Source organism: Nannospalax galili, unplaced genomic scaffold (genome assembly GCF_000622305.1).
Source record: "Nannospalax galili isolate Female #2095 unplaced genomic scaffold, S.galili_v1.0 scaffold10, whole genome shotgun sequence".
Classification (NCBI taxonomy): domain Eukaryota; kingdom Metazoa; phylum Chordata; class Mammalia; order Rodentia; family Spalacidae; genus Nannospalax; species Nannospalax galili.
The window spans coordinates 3986785-4004426 of NW_008331140.1; the positions used below are offsets into that span (position 1 = coordinate 3986785).

Genomic DNA, 17642 nt, shown 5'->3' on the forward strand with positions numbered 1-17642 from the left:
GATCCTTATCGGCATTTTGAAAGGTTTTATATCTGTCTGTAAATTTCAGAGGGCCATGTCAAAAGCTATGTTCCATGAGTCAAAACTATAATTTTCTTTGTGTCCCATTATGATAGCCCTAACTGGTGACAATTCCCATAGGATAGCAGGGCAAATGTTAACAAAGGAAACATAAATCAGTACCGATAGTAGATACTAGGTCACATAAAACACAATAAAGTTTTTAGGGAATTAAAATGACTACCCATAATTAGACTTGGGGAAAAAATCCTAGCCATAATTGCCTTAAATTCAAACACTACTTTTCCTCTATTGATGCTTGGCATTGCAGAGTTTAGAATCACCTGGGCATACCTACCTAGAAAGTCAACAAATAGAATTTAGTTTTGTTTTTATTGAACTATAACCTCAGCATAGTGCTTATAATCACTATTGGAAATGAGAAACAGCTTTCCAAATCTCAGTCTTGTTTATTCCGAAATCACAGAGGTCTATGTAAAAGCCAGTCGGTATGGTAAAGCTGTAATTAAATGCTTCTTCTAAAAAAAATTCACTTCAGGGGCTAGAGAGATGGCTCAGTGGCTAAGAGCACTGGCTGCTCTTGCAGAAGACCTGGGTTCAAATCCCAGCCATATCCTTAAGTCTGGCCACATGGGTAATAAAGGATAGGATCCCTTGTCAGTCACCTCTATTGCTGGACAGAATTTGCTCAAAGATAAGTGAAAAATTCCATAGCCAGAATAGATATATGACTTAGACTCCCAGAAAGAATTGCACTGATAGACCAGTTTCAGCAGAGTATGGATTTCCCCAGATAGGGTATTCTCAGAAGGCTGTTAGTGCTGTTGCTGCTCCTGCTACTTCCAGTCAGTTGCTATGGTAACATCTGATGTCAGGGAATTTTGAGAAGAGAGTGGGTGGTAAAATGCCCCACACTGTACATTTCCCTAGTACCATTAGGAGTTTATCTTCATAGGTCAAGTATTTAAAATATCAGAAATATTTATTGTAGATTTAGGCCAAATAAAATGAAAATAAACTTCAGAAATACTTTGAAGGTCACTGTCAACGGGTTTGCTGTGCAGCCATGAGAACCTGAGTTCAGATCCTCAACAACCACATGAAAGCTGGATGCAGTGTCCAATATCTGCAGTTTCAGTGCTGGGGATGTGAAGACAGATGATCCCTGGTACTTGCAGGATTCACAGCTGTCCATCTCCTGATTCTTCAAAAGAATCTTACAAAATAAGATGAAGATGTATTTAAAAAGAAGCCCAATATTTATCTTTAAGCTTCACATGCAAAGATATGAATCTGTAGATTCCCCACATATGCACACAGCCAAACATTCACACTCACAGTGAGCGTGTGTATATATTCATTACTTTTCTGTTGTTTTTATTAAAAAATATATCTTAGATAGTTTATAGAAGGAAGAGTTATTTGACTCAGGGTTTCAGAGGGATGAAATTCATCATAGCAAGGGAGGCATGGGAGGATGCAGTCAGAGCAGAAAGTTGAGGACTCGTATCTTCAAAAAGGCACAGGAAGCAGAGAGAAAAACAGTAAGTGGAACAGGGCTTCCAATTCTCAAAATCTGCACCCAGTGACATAATTCCACTGGCAAGATCACACCTTGTGGAGGTTCCATGATCTTCCCAAAACAGTGCCATCAAATGAGAACAAAGTGTTCAAATACTTGGAGCCTGTTGGGGATATTTTCATTTCTCATTCAAACCATATATATTTTTTTTTCTTGGTCTTTTTTTTTGAGATAGGGTCCCCCTGTAGCCTCAGCTGGCCTGGAACTCACTATGTAGACCAAGCTGGCCTTTAACTCAACAGAGTTCTACCTGCCTCTGCCTCCCCAGTGCCAGGATTAAAGGCATGTGCCACCATGCCCGGCTACAAATGGACTCTCAAAAATGAGATGAGAGTCTTTTTCTTAATTTTATCTGAACCTCTATTTGTTAGATTGCTAATTTGAGTCATTTGAGACTGCAAGGTCCAGGGTTGGTGCATGATAAGAAAATGGAGTCTTCCTGGCTTCTGGGAACTTGCTCATATGAACGTACAGCAATGATGTCAGAATGTACAAGACCCTTCAAAGCTAAACAAAAACCCAGCATAGAACTGGGTAAATGGGCATCAGGCCCCAACCTTAGTCAAAGAACTATTGGCAGCTGATTACTTCTGGGTGAGGGAGAACTGATCTTTAATGGACTGTCTCTAGATATGCAGACTAGACTCCAGTGGATGAATTTGTACTGAGGGACAAAAACTTGACTTGACTGGCCTTAACATTAATAACAGATGCATGAAATCTGGTGATGGGGCTATGGGAGGACTGTGGATGTATGAATGGGAGAGGGGATATAAAGATGATTAAAATGTTTTATATGAAATACACAAAAATTCAGTAAAAAATGAATGTTAAAAAGTTTTGACTTACTAACTGGGCCATATAAGGGACTGAATGCTTGCTTATCATGTTACTACATAACCTGGACTGTTCACCATGCATTGTCTGTTTCCTGACTTTCAGTTATGGTTTGAAAGTTTTTACCATTCTAAACTCACATTGACATTTAACTGTTATAAATAAGAGGTGATGATGTCTCCATTCCTCAGTGTGAGATTGGCACTTATAAATGAGCAAGTTATGTTCCCTGTCAGTCTGCACTGCCTGCCTATTTATGAATGAAACAGTAAGAAGACCTTTTCCCAAAAAGTAGCTCCAGATCTTAGCTTTCCTCAATCTCCTCAACAGTGTAAAATGAATTTTTATTATGTCTTGCCCAGCACGCACTGCTCTGCTATATTACAAAACAAAGTCATAGCACATCCACTCATCTACACATTTCTTTATGAACAAAATAATCCTCCAACATGAGCTTGAAATATATTTATTAACTAATATATACATGTAATTATATATAAAATCTGGATCAAGAAAACTTTGAAGCAGACATAAGTTACATGAAAGAAAACATAAATTCTCATCATTTCTGCTCCTCCAGCATTACCTTCTCTCTTTCAACTTGCAACTACAGGGTCATGGGAAATCTCTGAAATCATTTGACAGAGAAAGAAAATTCTGGCATGTGTTGTGGGGCTATCTTTGTGTGATATGTAGGCTCTTCATGGACATTGATCTAAGCAACCCTATATGCCCTTTCTGATACATTTAGAAACAGTGCTGAAGGGAAATCTTCTCGGTAGCCAAGACTCTGATTAGTGCACATAGCTATTCATTTTGCTCTTTAGGGTAGATGTAGAGAGTTAAGAGTCATTAAATTATTGGTTGAACCCAAAGGGTTGACTCAATTATCAGGGACACGGGACACAGGAAAAATAGAAAATTAATAATAAGGAGCTCTATCTCAATAGATGAAAAATTTGAAGTTATTTATGTTCTATGTGAATGGCCTTTAAAGGAAATTCTGAAAAGAGAAAAATTCTAGTTACATGTTGGCTTTAGTAACCCATTTTTATAGCCATAAACCTTTTTCCACATCTACCCATCACATTTAGCAATGGGTTTTAAACAGATGATGCCTAGTAACAGCTAAGGAGTTTATTTATAGACTCTGACATGTAGACTTCATTCAGCTAACTAAAGCAATGCAATATAGTCAGGGATGAATGCCAAATATGGCAGCAAAAGAAATCACGACTGAATTTTTGGTATCACATTTCTTTTTTAAATTGAATTTTTGCGATTGTTATGCAATATAGTTTGATGTTATTTAAATCCCCTCCCCTATCCTCACCTCCCCCCTTATGATGATCAAGTTAACATATTTTACTACTTTCATCATGATAAAGGCAATATTTAATTCTTGCTTCAATTGACATTCTGGACATGGATTTAGCTTTCTGGCATGTAATGATTCTGCCATAACTACTATCTATATATTACAGAATGCCTCATAAACCATAATGTTATTCAACAGAGCATTGCTTCTAATTAAGAAACTCACTTATATAGCACATGAACTGTGACAGTGGAATTTAATGATCTTACTATGTTTCTCATCAACCAGAAGCAGCAGCACTGATGGGATGGTGAATGGTCTTTTTAAAGAGTAAGTAGTAATGCTGGGTGGGCAGCAGAAACTTGTAGGGTTGGAGCAAAGTTCTCTAAAGGCTGTTTACGCTACATCTCAGCTTTCAGTGCATGGCTGTTTCTCTTATATCTATGATTTGTGGAACAATACTCCATAGCTTGTAATATGACTGATGATACTATTATCCCTAGCGACTCAATAGCAAAATCTCTGTTTTCTGTCTTTGTGACTCTGTTCTCTGAAAGCCTAGAAGTCTTACTCACAAAAGGAGAAATTATTCCAACAGAATACGCAACAAAGGTTTCATTCAATTAGATGTTAATGTTCAAAGCTGGGCTCCTTCAACTCCTTCTGCTTTTGAGTAAACAACCAAAGACAGGAAATACTTTAGTTACTAGAGTAATTGATCCTGACAGCCAGGGAGACATTTCAGTGCTACTCCCCAGTGGATACAAAGAAGAATATGTCTGTAGTTTGGAGTGTTTCTTAGTATTACCACGCCTTGACAATAAAGTCACTGGAAAACTATAACAGCTTCATTAAGGCAAAGCCAGAAATGATTCAGATCTTTTGTTGTTTGACTACCAGACAAAGAACCAAAGTCAATTGAGGTACCCAATATGGGTAAAGAGAAAACCAAAGAATATGAGAAGAAATTGTTTCTATGCAGTAACAACATGACCAGTTGCAGAGCTGATGTCTGAATTTATCATAGCATTCCTTTCTTATGCTATGAAAATATAAGCATATAATTGTACATTTTTATAACTACCTATATATTGACCTATCTGTCCTTCTTTCTTTTATCTTGTAAAAAGATATCCTTTTTATGAATTCATTGGTTTTCTATCACTTTATAATTTAATATTGCTGATTTAAATCATACCATTTTAATTCTAGGATATCAAAGACAATGGAAATCTCTCAAAGCTACTTCATCACCTTCTTTGGAAAGACAGTGTTTGTGAGCTAGTAAAGGACAATTTGATTATATTATTATCTTTATTTGGAAACTAAGTATTGATTGAGTACATATATATTTGTGCTAATTTGATAATGGTTGGATTTGACATGGACAGTTGTATTTGTCAACTTGACTAGGTCATTATTGGTATGAAATTTCCTGGTAGAAACAAGCTAATGCCCATTTGCCCCAGATATGGCACCAGTGAAAGACCAAAAAGATTATGCTACCCAATTCTAACTTGACGAACCAAAGTGTTTAATTATGCTTTTTTACAGAAACATGAGTGAGGGCTTATTAGCAGCAATGTGGACAAGTTATGGGTGGTTATACTACTGAAGAAAATGCCTTTCCCCCTCAGCAATATTTAACTGTCTATATATCTTCAGGGAGGGGTGGTGTCTCAGGAACTCTCCCCCCTACCAAGTGTTAAGTAGCTATAAATCCTTAGAGCAGCCAGGGGCCTCAGGAACCCCTCCCTCAGTAACAAATAACTTCCTACAATTCATAGAGTGTAATGGTGCCTTGTCAGCCCCTCCCACTAGCAGCAGTTAACTATTTATAATTCCTCCAGGAGAGGCCATGTCTTATGAGACCTTCCCACTTGCACAGCAAGCCTATAAATTCCAAGGGATGGGTGGTGTCTCATGAGTCCCTCCTGCTGGCAACCATTAACTGCTTATAAAGCCTCATGGAGGAGTGGGGCCTCATAAACCCCAGCCTCATGTGTTTAATCATTCCATTTCTTCACTTCATAACTGAAGTAATAAGAAGAGGACATGTTGGGGAACTACTAGTGCACACTGTGAGATGAGTTTGTGCTAAAACTCTGCTTATGACATTGCCTCTAAAAACTCCTGATATGTTGGCTGAACCACTGGGATATTTTGAGTTTGGTGCAATGTCATCTTACAGGCCAAGTGCAGTGATCTCTGGGGAAATAGTTATTTTGACATCCCACTGAGCTTGTAAAATTAATACTCACCTTTGTAAAAGGCCGTTATTCCTTTGGGATAACAGCCATGAGATTAATATTATGAAAGTTGGAAAAAGTATCAGTGTCTTTCAGTCAGAGTGATCTCTGAGTTCAATGGTAGCCTGTTCTACAAAGGGAGTTTCAGGCCACCCAGGACTACACAGTGAGACAGTGAGATCCTGTCTCAAAAATCAAAACAAACACAAAACAAAAGACAAAGCAAAAAACAGTGAAAGACTCAAATAAAACTTCCTGTTTGGGGATAACTGAGACAAAGTAGCATTGTATATTTTGGGTAATGTACTAGCATCTTTTCCTTTATTGAACACAACATCGTCTTCAATTATTTGGTACTGTCATCTAATCCAAGTTTTAGAATTGTTTGTGTTTCTCTGACTTGGTTTTGTGACTGGGACTTTTTCATTTGACATAGAGCTATTCTGCATATATGAATCCAGGAAGAATTAATATACTTTATTTATTTTATGTTTTGAGGAATACTGCTATTAATAATTCAGTTAAATAGGTATCATTGTCATACTGATTCTGCTTTGAATTTGATGCTCATTCCAGTATGTTTTGGAAATTCAACGGCCTCACTTGCATAAAATTCAGGCATCCAATTTCACTGGTGGCAGTATCTTCTTTGCTTGTATGATTTGATACACAGAGAAAAATGACCATAGAGATTAAAAAGATACTGAATCTAAGCATATAAATTCATATACCGTAATGGTGGATTGTATATGCTATAGACCTGTCTCAGAGTGAGGAGATCTCAAGTGAAAGTCCATTCTAGAATTTCTTTTTCCAAACCTTAGATCACTTTCTCTGAAGTTAATTAAGGAAAGTATGCATTCAAGTTTGTTTAAAAGACATAATGTTCTTGTCTATGTTTTAGAGAGCTGCAGTATAAATATACAAATTTTACTGATTAAGCTTAAATCAATAACTATAGATATATCTAACCTGTTTTCCCGCAATCAGAATACAACTTTAATACACATTTCCACATATATTTTATTATTTCTGCTCATACATGTTGAGAAATAATCATTCAGTATTTTGGAGCACAGCATACCATCTCGTGAATCACTTCATACTTCACAAATACAGGCATTCTATAACTTGATTCTCATTGAAGATCTGATGACAAAAATGTGTTAAGATTAGAACTTAAGGAGAATTCTCAATGATTTTTAATGTTATTGCACTTAAGTAGATCATTGGGGTTTCCTCGGCCAACAACATTAATCTTTTCTTTTAGAGATGCAAGTTGCTCAGCAGTAAAGAAAAATAATCAGAATTGAATATTTGAATATTTCATTGTCCACAACTATGTCAGAATCTTTCTAAGTGTCCTAAGAGTAAGTTTTATAAATATTTTGTTTCCCATTCAGTGCCCTCACTTTAGCAGTACATGCTCTGCTAGGGTGGGAAGTTAAATTTAATTGTATTTCAGCCATTCACATTGTGACATTATGTGTATGAGTTTTTTTTTGCAATATCAGCTCTGAGGGTACCAGGAATGATAATTTTATTCAGGGATGTACTAAGTACTTTTAGGGCACTGTGACAAAATTCTATACAGAAAGAACTTATGGAAGAAGAGATTTATTTTGGCATATAGTTTAAGAACGGCTCAGTTCATTACTTTTGGGAAGCATGGGGGAGTTCATAGTGTCAGTAACCTATAGTAGAGACTCTTCAGACTGTAATGGATTAAAAAGCAAAGTGATCACAACCAATAGTCTGTGCTAGAACTTTAAAAAGCCTACCCTTAGTGACATATATCTTCCAGTTAGACTCTGTCCTCAAGAGTCTACAACCTCCCCATATACTCTCAAACAATAGAGAATAAGCATTCAAAACATTAAGTGTGAGAAAATTTTAGGATCAAACTCTAACAACAGAAGAACTAGAAATTTTAAACTAATTGGCACAGCATCTCAGCTGGAAAACTGAGTCCCTGAGCTCATTCATTTCTTTCTTCAATTTGCTCAGCACAATTAAGAGCAACCAGTCAAAATCATTACACACATTAGTTTGATAAAAATATTTCAAGGGTAAAATGCCCATATCTATTCAGGACTTTGCATTTTGTATTTCATTAGGACTATATAATAATATATTTTATGTCTCTCTATTGCCACATTGTGCCATGGACCACTGATGCTCTCTTTATTACTGGAAACACAGTCATTCATTCATGCCCTTACAACTAATTAGAAACTTACAAAGTGAAACCCCAGAAACAATTTAGCAAACTTTTTCTAGGACACTTCCTCAAGAGGTGCTTTCAGTACCAGAATTTATATTATTCATAGTTCTCCAGAAAAATATAAATGATAGTGTGTGTATGTGTGTGTCTATGTCTGAGTCTCTCTCTCTCTCTCTCTCTCTCTCTCTCTCTCTCTCTCTCTCTACGTATTGTCAATAAATATTTCATGAATTTATGGGACTGTTATGTTCAAACTTTCTATGTTTGTATGGCAGAGCAGCTTTCATGAACACAACAGGAATCACTGACTGACAATTTAGCTCAAGCTGAAGTTTATTTAGTAAGTAGAAATAAAGTTTGCCATTAACCACACACTTGCCTTACCCAAATTCTATTGATTAAAGTTTTATTATCATCTATAAAGTACATTAACAAAATCACGTAGACTTGTGTTTGACCAAATATCTAACAACATGGAGTTAAATATAGGACACATTATCTCACGGGCCATATACTTTGCCAAATGTTCTGGCTAAACTTTTCTTACTATTCTCTACATGCATATATCCCAAATTAAGATATGATTATCTCTCTATCCACTACATAAATATTTTCTTTATTTTGAACTAAGTCATTTTTAGTTTTCTTAGAAATGCATGATTCTGATGGGTTTGGAAAAAAACTCAAGAATATTAGGTTAATAAAAATCAGATTGGAAGAAATGATATATTTAAACTCAATAATATATTGAGGTGGAACACATGTATCAGCACTGTTTTTAATTTTAAAAATTATTTATTCTTCTTTATGCAAACTTCCTTACTACTTCTACATGCTGCATATGGCTCTATGGTACACATTCATGTACCTTGTTTAACCTTCATGAATAACCTGCAATCAATAACTTTGTGTGTGTTTGATTTGAAGAACTATTTTAGAATTTATTTGAGTATGCATCCAGGATGTTTACCAAAATTAAATGTTTCTCTATACAAACAGAATTTGAAGTGAACAGAAAAGGGTTTAGTTACTATTGTGGTTCTTTAAGTGAAACTATTTTTTGTCATTATTGCCACTATTATTAGTACAACTGGTAAAAACTAATGACAATCTATTCATTAATTGTAGGTGAAAAATCAAAAGTCACTTACAGTTTCAATCCTGATTTTTTTAACAGTAATTTTTATCTGTATAATCCATGACAGGTGAAGGATCTAAAATATTGTCTTAATTGTAAGAAAAGCATGTTACTTATGGCAGGTTTATAGAGTTTAATGAACACCACAACATTTCTAGGTTAGAGTCAAATAACTTTATTGATTATGAACAGCATAAACACTATTTTTGCACCAGTTCCCTTTGTTAACAAATCCCATGGGGACGATATAGAGCATAGATAAAAGCTAAATGCAATGTGTGTTTATGTTATAAATGAGAAACTAGGAACTTTGGAATATCACCAGATTTAAACCTGTCCTATATTTACCCCTGAGGAAGACATAATATATATTATCCTTATCAATATATGAGTACAATCTATCCAAAAGAAAGATAGTGTATTACATGAACACTTATTATATGGTCATAATTGAAAAGATAGTTCAAACTATGACCATAGAAAAATGAAAGAGATATAGAGAATTTTTTTATCAGTCATGTCTTGATAGTTCATACGATCTCTTTAGTGGGTCGTAAACAGCACATAACATTGTGGAATAAATTATATGAAAACATATTGAGTAATGGTTATATGTTTGGGATTATAATTATACATGTATGCACATGCAGTTCATGGATTATGATATGCTTCTATTTCTTACTTAAGGCCATGATCAGTGAAGTTTGAAATTCAATACCTTTGAAAATATTTAGTTGTAGAATGTATAAATGGGCTAAAAGTTTATAAAAGAAGTAGGGATCTAAAGTTTATATTTTCACCTTATTTTTTTAGTAAGATACTATGAAATAATGTTAAATACATATTTTTTTTATGAAAAGCCTACAATTTCACGAATGTCAAGTTGAAAAGTGTTTAGTTAACTTACATTCTCACATAATTTATGGTGGATCAATAATAACTATTATCTACTTGTACAAAACATACTTTTTATCGACACAATAGCTATTCAAGTATCAAGTATCAAGGTTTCAACTGCTTAACCCAACTGTCTTAGTTTGTTCTTCATTGATGTGACAAAATACTCTGACCACTACCAACTTGGGGAGGAAAGGGTTTATTTAGCTTACATATCCCAGGTCACAGTTCATCTGGGAGCCCAAGGGCACGGACCTGGAGGCAGGAGCTGGAGCACAGGCCATGGAGGAATGCTGCTTACTGGCTTGCTCCCCTGGCCCCTGCTCAGCCTGCTTTCTTATGCAACACAGGCCCACCTGTCCAGGGGTGGCACCACCCACAGTGGGCTGGGCCCTCCCACATCACTCATCAAGAAAATGAACCTCAGACATGGCCATAGGCCAGTCCAATAAAGGAAATTCCCCAACTGAAGCTCCTTCAACCCAGGTGTTTCAAGTTGACACTAAAGCTACCCAGCACACCAACTTAATATTAGTTTTCATGGTCTCATTTTGTTTATCTCAAGAAGAAAACTGAAAGCTCAAGTAACAACCTTATAAATTCTTAAGAATGCAGAAATGATATAGCTGGAGAGAGTCAGCAATAACATTTTGTTTGTATTGTTCTCATGGCCGATAATTTCCCTTTACATTGCCTAAAAGAGTCATGTGTTAATGATGCTAGTCTTTAATTCAAATAATGTATATTAATGGATCAATATTGTTCTCAATTACAAAGTTGAAAAATACAGATAAATAAATAAAATGAGAGATGGAGAACTGGCAGTCACTTATTGATATTATAAGATATTACAGATATTAATGCTAATTAATTAATTAATTAGATTTTTTTAGACAAGTCCTCTCTGTAGCCTGAGTTGTCCTGGAACCCTTTATGTAGAGCATAGATTCAGAGATTCATTTGCCTCTCCTTTCTAATCTTAATTTTCCTGCTAGCGAAATCTCTTGACATGAGAGAGCCACAGTTTTTCTAGAGTCATAAGACACATTATATAATGCCCGTAACTTATTTTTTACCTGCATGTGCCTAACTCCCGATATGCTTAGCCTTCACCAAAGTAGGTCTTGTCCTTTGAATGTATTTACATTTCCATTGCCCTGTCCTGTCCTGTCCCTGTTCCCCTTCCCACTGGGACCCTTTCTCTTCTGAGATACTTTCTATTAAGTGTGTGTGTGTGTGTGTGTGTGTGTGTGTGTGTGGTGAACTCACATTGAGAGGAAAGATGTGATAATTGTCTTACAGAATCTGGCTTATTTCACTTAGATGAGCGTTTGAAAGTTCAAAAAAAATATAAACTCATGGCATATCCTCAGTTCATGGATGAAGAGTGACTCATGAGCACCCACTCCTTGTCAGGAATATTGACAGTTAATTGTTCCTATGGGAAGACAGAGTTATTTTCTTCAGTGCTCTAGTCACTAAAAAGTAGTGCATGTTCTAGTAAAATGAACCTCAAGATCATGTTCATTCAAGCAACCCTAACCAAAATCAATGGGTCATACACCAAAAATACATGAAATTATTGTCAATGGAGCATTGTTCAGAGATGATGCTATTTGGAAGTGAGCAGATCATGAGATATCTGAATTAATTAAATGACCAATCAGCTGAAGAGTTATAATGTGATGTCACAATTTGAGAGGTGCTACATATTTGGAAATGAGGCCTAATTGGAGGAAGTAGGTCACTGAGAGTGTGCCCTGGAAATGTACATCCTGTCTGTCCCCAGCCCCTTTGTGTCTGTGTCACCATGAGTAAACTGTTCTATTTCAGCACATCATTCTGCCAGAATACATTATGTCACCAAGTTCAGACAGTTGATATGTACTGAAACTTCTGAACCTGAATGAAAATAAGTCTTTCCAGGGCTTCAGAGATGGCTCAGTAAAGGGATGGTTGTGCAAGCCTGAGGACCTGGGTTTAAATGCCCAGCACCCAGATAACTAGCTAGGTGCAGTGACACCTGCCAAGTACATTTAGCTTATAACAACTCCAATTAAATATGCTCTTCAAAATAAAGTTTCCATAGTCTACATGGAAAGTCTTCCTAGTATGGAAATGGAGGAAGATATAATATCACGCCTATAATCCCACCATAGGGGTGAGGATGATTTAGAAGGATCCAGAATTTACCGCAAAGAGTGGTACCAAATGAGGTTGAACATTACATTATCTACATGTTGAGACTCAAAAGCATTGGAGAGAATAGGGGATCAATTGGATTGTAGACAATGTGTAGTGAGTTTTATACAAAACACATTATATGTTTGTATGTGATTCTCAGATAATTTTTAAAAATTGCTCCTTCACTACTGGTTGGTGGACTTGCTTGTCTTTGAAACCTAAAGCCACCACTTTTCCTTTTATTTTGTTTTCTAATTCGAAATAAAGAAATATAAGCTGAAACTGATTTTATATTCTTTTCAACACCTCAGTTTGCCCCCTCTAACATCACCCCTCACCCCACATTTCCTATACCCCATGCATCTGCCCCTCTCTTCCATAGTAGCCTTAATATGGAAGCTCTACAATTCATGATTAGAAGGGCTGGGGAGTCATCACATCAATGATTCTAATAAAAACACGATCAATTAACTGAAGGATCAGCTTCGTTTTATTTTGGCCATGGAATTATATGCTGACATCACTTTGCAAATCTTTCTGTCCACTCTCGGGCCAGTTTATCATACTTTCTAAAGTCGTTGCAATAGACCTTCGCAATTTCAGGAACCAAAGCGTACTCCGGGTTCGGATTGCACAATAGGGAGCAGATAGACAGGAGAACTTTCGAAATTGTAAATGCTGGTGACCACTCATAAGTCAAGATATCTAGACAGATGTTTCCATTTTTGCCGATATTTGGATGGTAAATTCGTGTAATGAATGACACCTTCGGGGGATCAATAGGATAACTGGTTGGAAAGTGTATGGTTAGGAAAAAAACCCCTCCTTCGTAGGGACTGCCGTCAGGCCCAATTATAATGGCTTGCCAGTGGAACATATTTTCTCTTACGGGGGCTGCAAAACACTGAGCTGGAGGGTCACCAGTGAAGGCACAGAGCTCCTTCTGGATTCGTTTGAGAGCCATGGTCCCCAAATTATGATGAAGGATCCCCTGCACTGGGCGTAGCAGCTGGTAGATGAATCTGGTGAACAAAGTACAAAGAGACGTGAGAGCTGAGTTACCGGATATTAAGACGGAAGGGTAGGTCAGACTACAAAAACATTACTCAGGGAAAGTAGATTGGGCAGAGAGAGGATCAACGGCTAGAGACATTTTCTCCTCAAGTATACCTGAAAGACTTCCGAACACCTGTGGCTTGAGGCTTCAACTGATGAGGTGTCTGAAGCTAGAGAATCTGCTATAGTCCTTTAAAGGTTGTGATGGCCAGAGATTGCACAGCTGTTAGAAGTCACAGCTGCCCGGAGAGGCCTAAACTAAGCTCTTGCTCCAGGCAGCCTGCCACTGGCTGTGTTCCCAGATGAACAGATGTAAGTCTTGTCAACGAGCAGGGACATACTATGAGGTCACAAAAGGGTGCAATGACAAGGACAATATGACACCCTTCTCGGGTAGAATGCAAGGACAAGGGGAACTCAGGATCTGCATGTGGATTAGTGTTTTGGGGAATGTAGTAGAGGAGCATGATGGACTAAATGGAAAATGCTGGAAACCAGCCTGTGCCTCAGGGCCTCAACCAAAGCTTGCTCTTTGAGCTAGTAAGTATGGTCACAGTGAATGTTCTCTAAAAAATAACAGAATGTATTTTGTAATGATCATATTCTCTAATGAAAACAAATTTAGGATAAAAAGAAAGGAGGTGGAACAAATAGGGGAAGAGATCTAAATATGATTAAAATGTATGAAGTTTGCTAAAACAATAAATAAGTCAAAAATAAAATTAAAATTCAGTTGTCAGGGTTATGCTAGTTACTTATGAAGGCTATGCAAGAATCTGTAATAGCCACTCCTCACCATGTTTATTTTTACTTTCTAGTGAATGAACCCAGGTCCTTGGGTTTACTAGAGAAGTCCTCTACCACTGATGTAAACCTTACCTTACACTTTCTATAGCCTCTGTTAGTCTCTATATCCCTGATTGCGTTTATAAGGTCATTGTTTCTTTATGTTGAAGAATGCACATGCACCTAACTTAAATGCCCATGTCATCCACAAAGCCCTATGGTCTTCCTTCATTTTTTGGGGGGGGTTGTTGTATGTGTGTGTGTCTGTGTGTGTCTATACCCTGTAGTTGTCAACCTAATTTGTCTACATGATAGGTGGTTTGATACATAATGAGAGGAATCCTTCCCTTTTCTGGAAATAATTTCCAAAGAGTTCCTCAAGGTGTGTGTGTGTGTGTGTGTGTGTGTCTGTGTGTGTCTATACCCTGTAGTACAAAATCAAGTATTATTTTCTTTGTTCTATTACTCTAAAGCTTTATGAAATTGTTACTAGCTTGGAATATGACTTTAGAGAAAACTATTTTGCACTGACATTATATACTTCATTGCATAAGCTCTTAATCTCTTGAATTTTCTTAAAAATAAATAGCAAGTTAAAATTGGGCCTTACATTCTATACAATGCTTTAAAATCTCAGCTAGATAAACAGTCTAATCATAAGTTCTATTTTATTTCCAAAAGCATAACACAAGTAATTGTTCTGCCAACTTGCACAAGTATCACATTTTCACCAATGCCCACTGTAATTTTCTATATTTACTTCTTGGCTTTTGCCAAAAGAATCTTTAAAGTATTTCTAGCAATAGTCTATTTATATATTCCTTGAGATAATAATCATACTCGCTACTGTTAATTTTCTTCTGAAACTTCATCATAATGATGTTTAACATGTATGCTCCCAACAATCTATTTTTTTTTCTTGCATATCACTCAATATTATTTCAAGTTCTACATAATAACCATTCCAAAATTACTTCCACAGTTTGAAGTAAATAGATAGCAAGCAGATAATTATGGTTTTGTTAATAGTCAAATATAATCAACTTGAAGGTTGATAGATTTTCTCTTTTTGTGCTCCCTAAAAGTTGCTTTTTAGGCTTTCTTTTCAAGTCTACTATCACAGAAGTAAATTGACTTCATACAAATAACAAAGTGAAAAACAAACAGCAATGAAAGAACTGAACCAAGATGATGAATTATTGGATTATACCCAATGTTTGATAATAAAGGTAGTTAAAAGACCTTTTAAAACTGATTTTCGAATGAAATATTTTTTAAAAAATTATTGAAGTTTAGTGTATTTCCTAAAGAAAATCATCTTTATACCCCTTCCCCTTTGGCACCTTCCCATACCTCCCTTCCACTGGAGTTGGTACCTTCTGTCATTTGTGTTAAGGCTTATCATGTAAAGCTAGTGTCCCCAGATGTTCCTCAGTGCAAGTTCATCCACTGGGATCTAGTCAGTCTATCTAGAGTCCCTCTCTTTAAGAAAATCATACCTTTCTCACCCAGCAGTTAAATATTTTAAATAATGTGTGGTTCTCCCTATTAAAACATTATGCTCCCAAGGCAAAACTTTACAATACTTTTAGCAGAAATACAGTTAGGCATATATACCTGAAAGTATGTGAAATATTTATCAATCAAAACACATTTCAAAAACTTTATAATACTTCTAGTAGAAAAACAGTTAGGCATATAAACCTGAAAGTATGTGAAGTATATTTAGCAATCATAATACATTTCTCTTTTAAAATTTATGAAACAACTATATCCATATTAAATTATTGAACATAAACTTTAAAAATGGCTATAAGCATACTTAATGTAATTATAAAATTATATTTCCTATTTTTCACATTTCAATCATTCACAAAATGTATTAAAATTCATATGGTATATACTGACAAATTAAGGTCTAAGCAATATCTGCCCAGCAACAAAGAAAAGAATTTTCAGAAAACATTTTTACTTATTCTTCCACTGTTTGAAAATGTTGCCCTTTCTCAAGTTATTCTTGGCCATTTCAATTATGTGTTTTATTTTGTGATCATATGAAAAATTGGCCTTTTTCCAATTTTATCCCTTCATGGGCTTTTCAGGTAATATTAATAATACTAACTAGCCTTGATTTTAGAACTGGACATATGTATTTAGAAGAATATAAAAATTCAAAATATTGTGCAATTAATCGAGAGAAAGCATTTTCTAAAGGCATCTTTAACTTACAATCACGCAGGATTATAGTCATATAATATCAATAATATAATGTTTAGTCTGTGTTCTTTTTCTCTATTTGGTACATTATTATTTAACTATTGCATTGACATCTCTTCTCCAACTCGTGAAATTTAGTTACCATTGCAAAAGTATTGGCTGGGAAGTCCTATGGAATTTGATTAGGTTATAGAGCCATTGTGCTAATGAACTGATTAAAGGTGTCATTGAGAGAGTGTTTTATTTAGCTCAGGAGCATGGGAGTTCAGCAGTGTTCATTACTTTCAGCTCTCAAGAGCATTGATTTCCATATGATGCTTCCTGCTACAATATGACATGGTAGAAAGTCCTTCATCAGACGAACTCCCTTAGTATTTGTATTCCCCACTTTTAGGACCATAAGCAAATCAAGTTTATTTTGTTACTACCCACATTTTAAATGAATTATAAATTATCTATTACAGTAAAATAATAACTAATGTGATAATCCACATTCTTTGTGAAATTTACTAGATTTACTATCACTTAGAAGAAAATACCTTTAAAGGAAAACTCTAGGATGTAGTTCCTTATAATTTATTACTATGTAATGTGTTCCATTTACTCTGCTCCCTGCCAAATATTTTAGGTACCTATGTCAGGACAACTTAAAAATCATGTGGCAATGCTGAGGAAGTGATCACACCAATCATGACTGGTGAATGACCCAGTCCTCCCCACTCTCCCACAGTGTCCCCATACTCTCAGACTTAGCTAGAATTAACTTCTGAGTGAAATCCAAGGACACAAATATATTGCTGAATGAAATGACGAAGATAATAGAACATAGACTCTAAAAACTCAATAACTCAATTAGAAAACTCAGGGAGATCCTACAGGGATAGCTTAACCTTTAATCTCAGCATTCCAGAGGCAGGAACAGAAAGGTTTTGGAGAGATCCAGGCCAGCCTGATCAAAATAGTGAGCTGTAGTCCAGCTGGGTCAATAGGGAGACTCTGTCTCAAAAGATGGAAAATGGATGAATAATGAAAACATGGTACATTTGCACAAATTAATATTATTCAGCTCTTAAGATAAATTATGAAATTTGTTGGCAAATGGATGGAATTAGAAACAATCATCTTAAGTGAGG

At 35.9% G+C, this 17642-nt stretch overlaps 1 protein-coding gene across 1 annotated transcript; it reads right to left on the reverse strand.

Annotated features, from left to right (window-relative positions):
• Positions 1-12970: 12970 nt before the first annotated feature.
• Positions 12971-13432, reverse strand: LOC103725549 (ubiquitin-conjugating enzyme E2 D2-like). Its single transcript, XM_008822844.3, has one exon. It carries the CDS (start codon positions 13412-13414, stop codon positions 12971-12973), a length of 444 nt encoding a protein of 147 aa, XP_008821066.1. The 5' UTR covers positions 13415-13432.
• Between the last annotated feature and the right edge of the window lie 4210 nt (positions 13433-17642).

Bases quoted from the DNA above. Each gene is read 5' to 3' on its own strand.
- LOC103725549 (XM_008822844.3), bottom strand. From the start codon at position 13,414: ATGGCTCTCAAACGAATCCAGAAGGAGCTCTGTGCCTTCACTGGTGAC.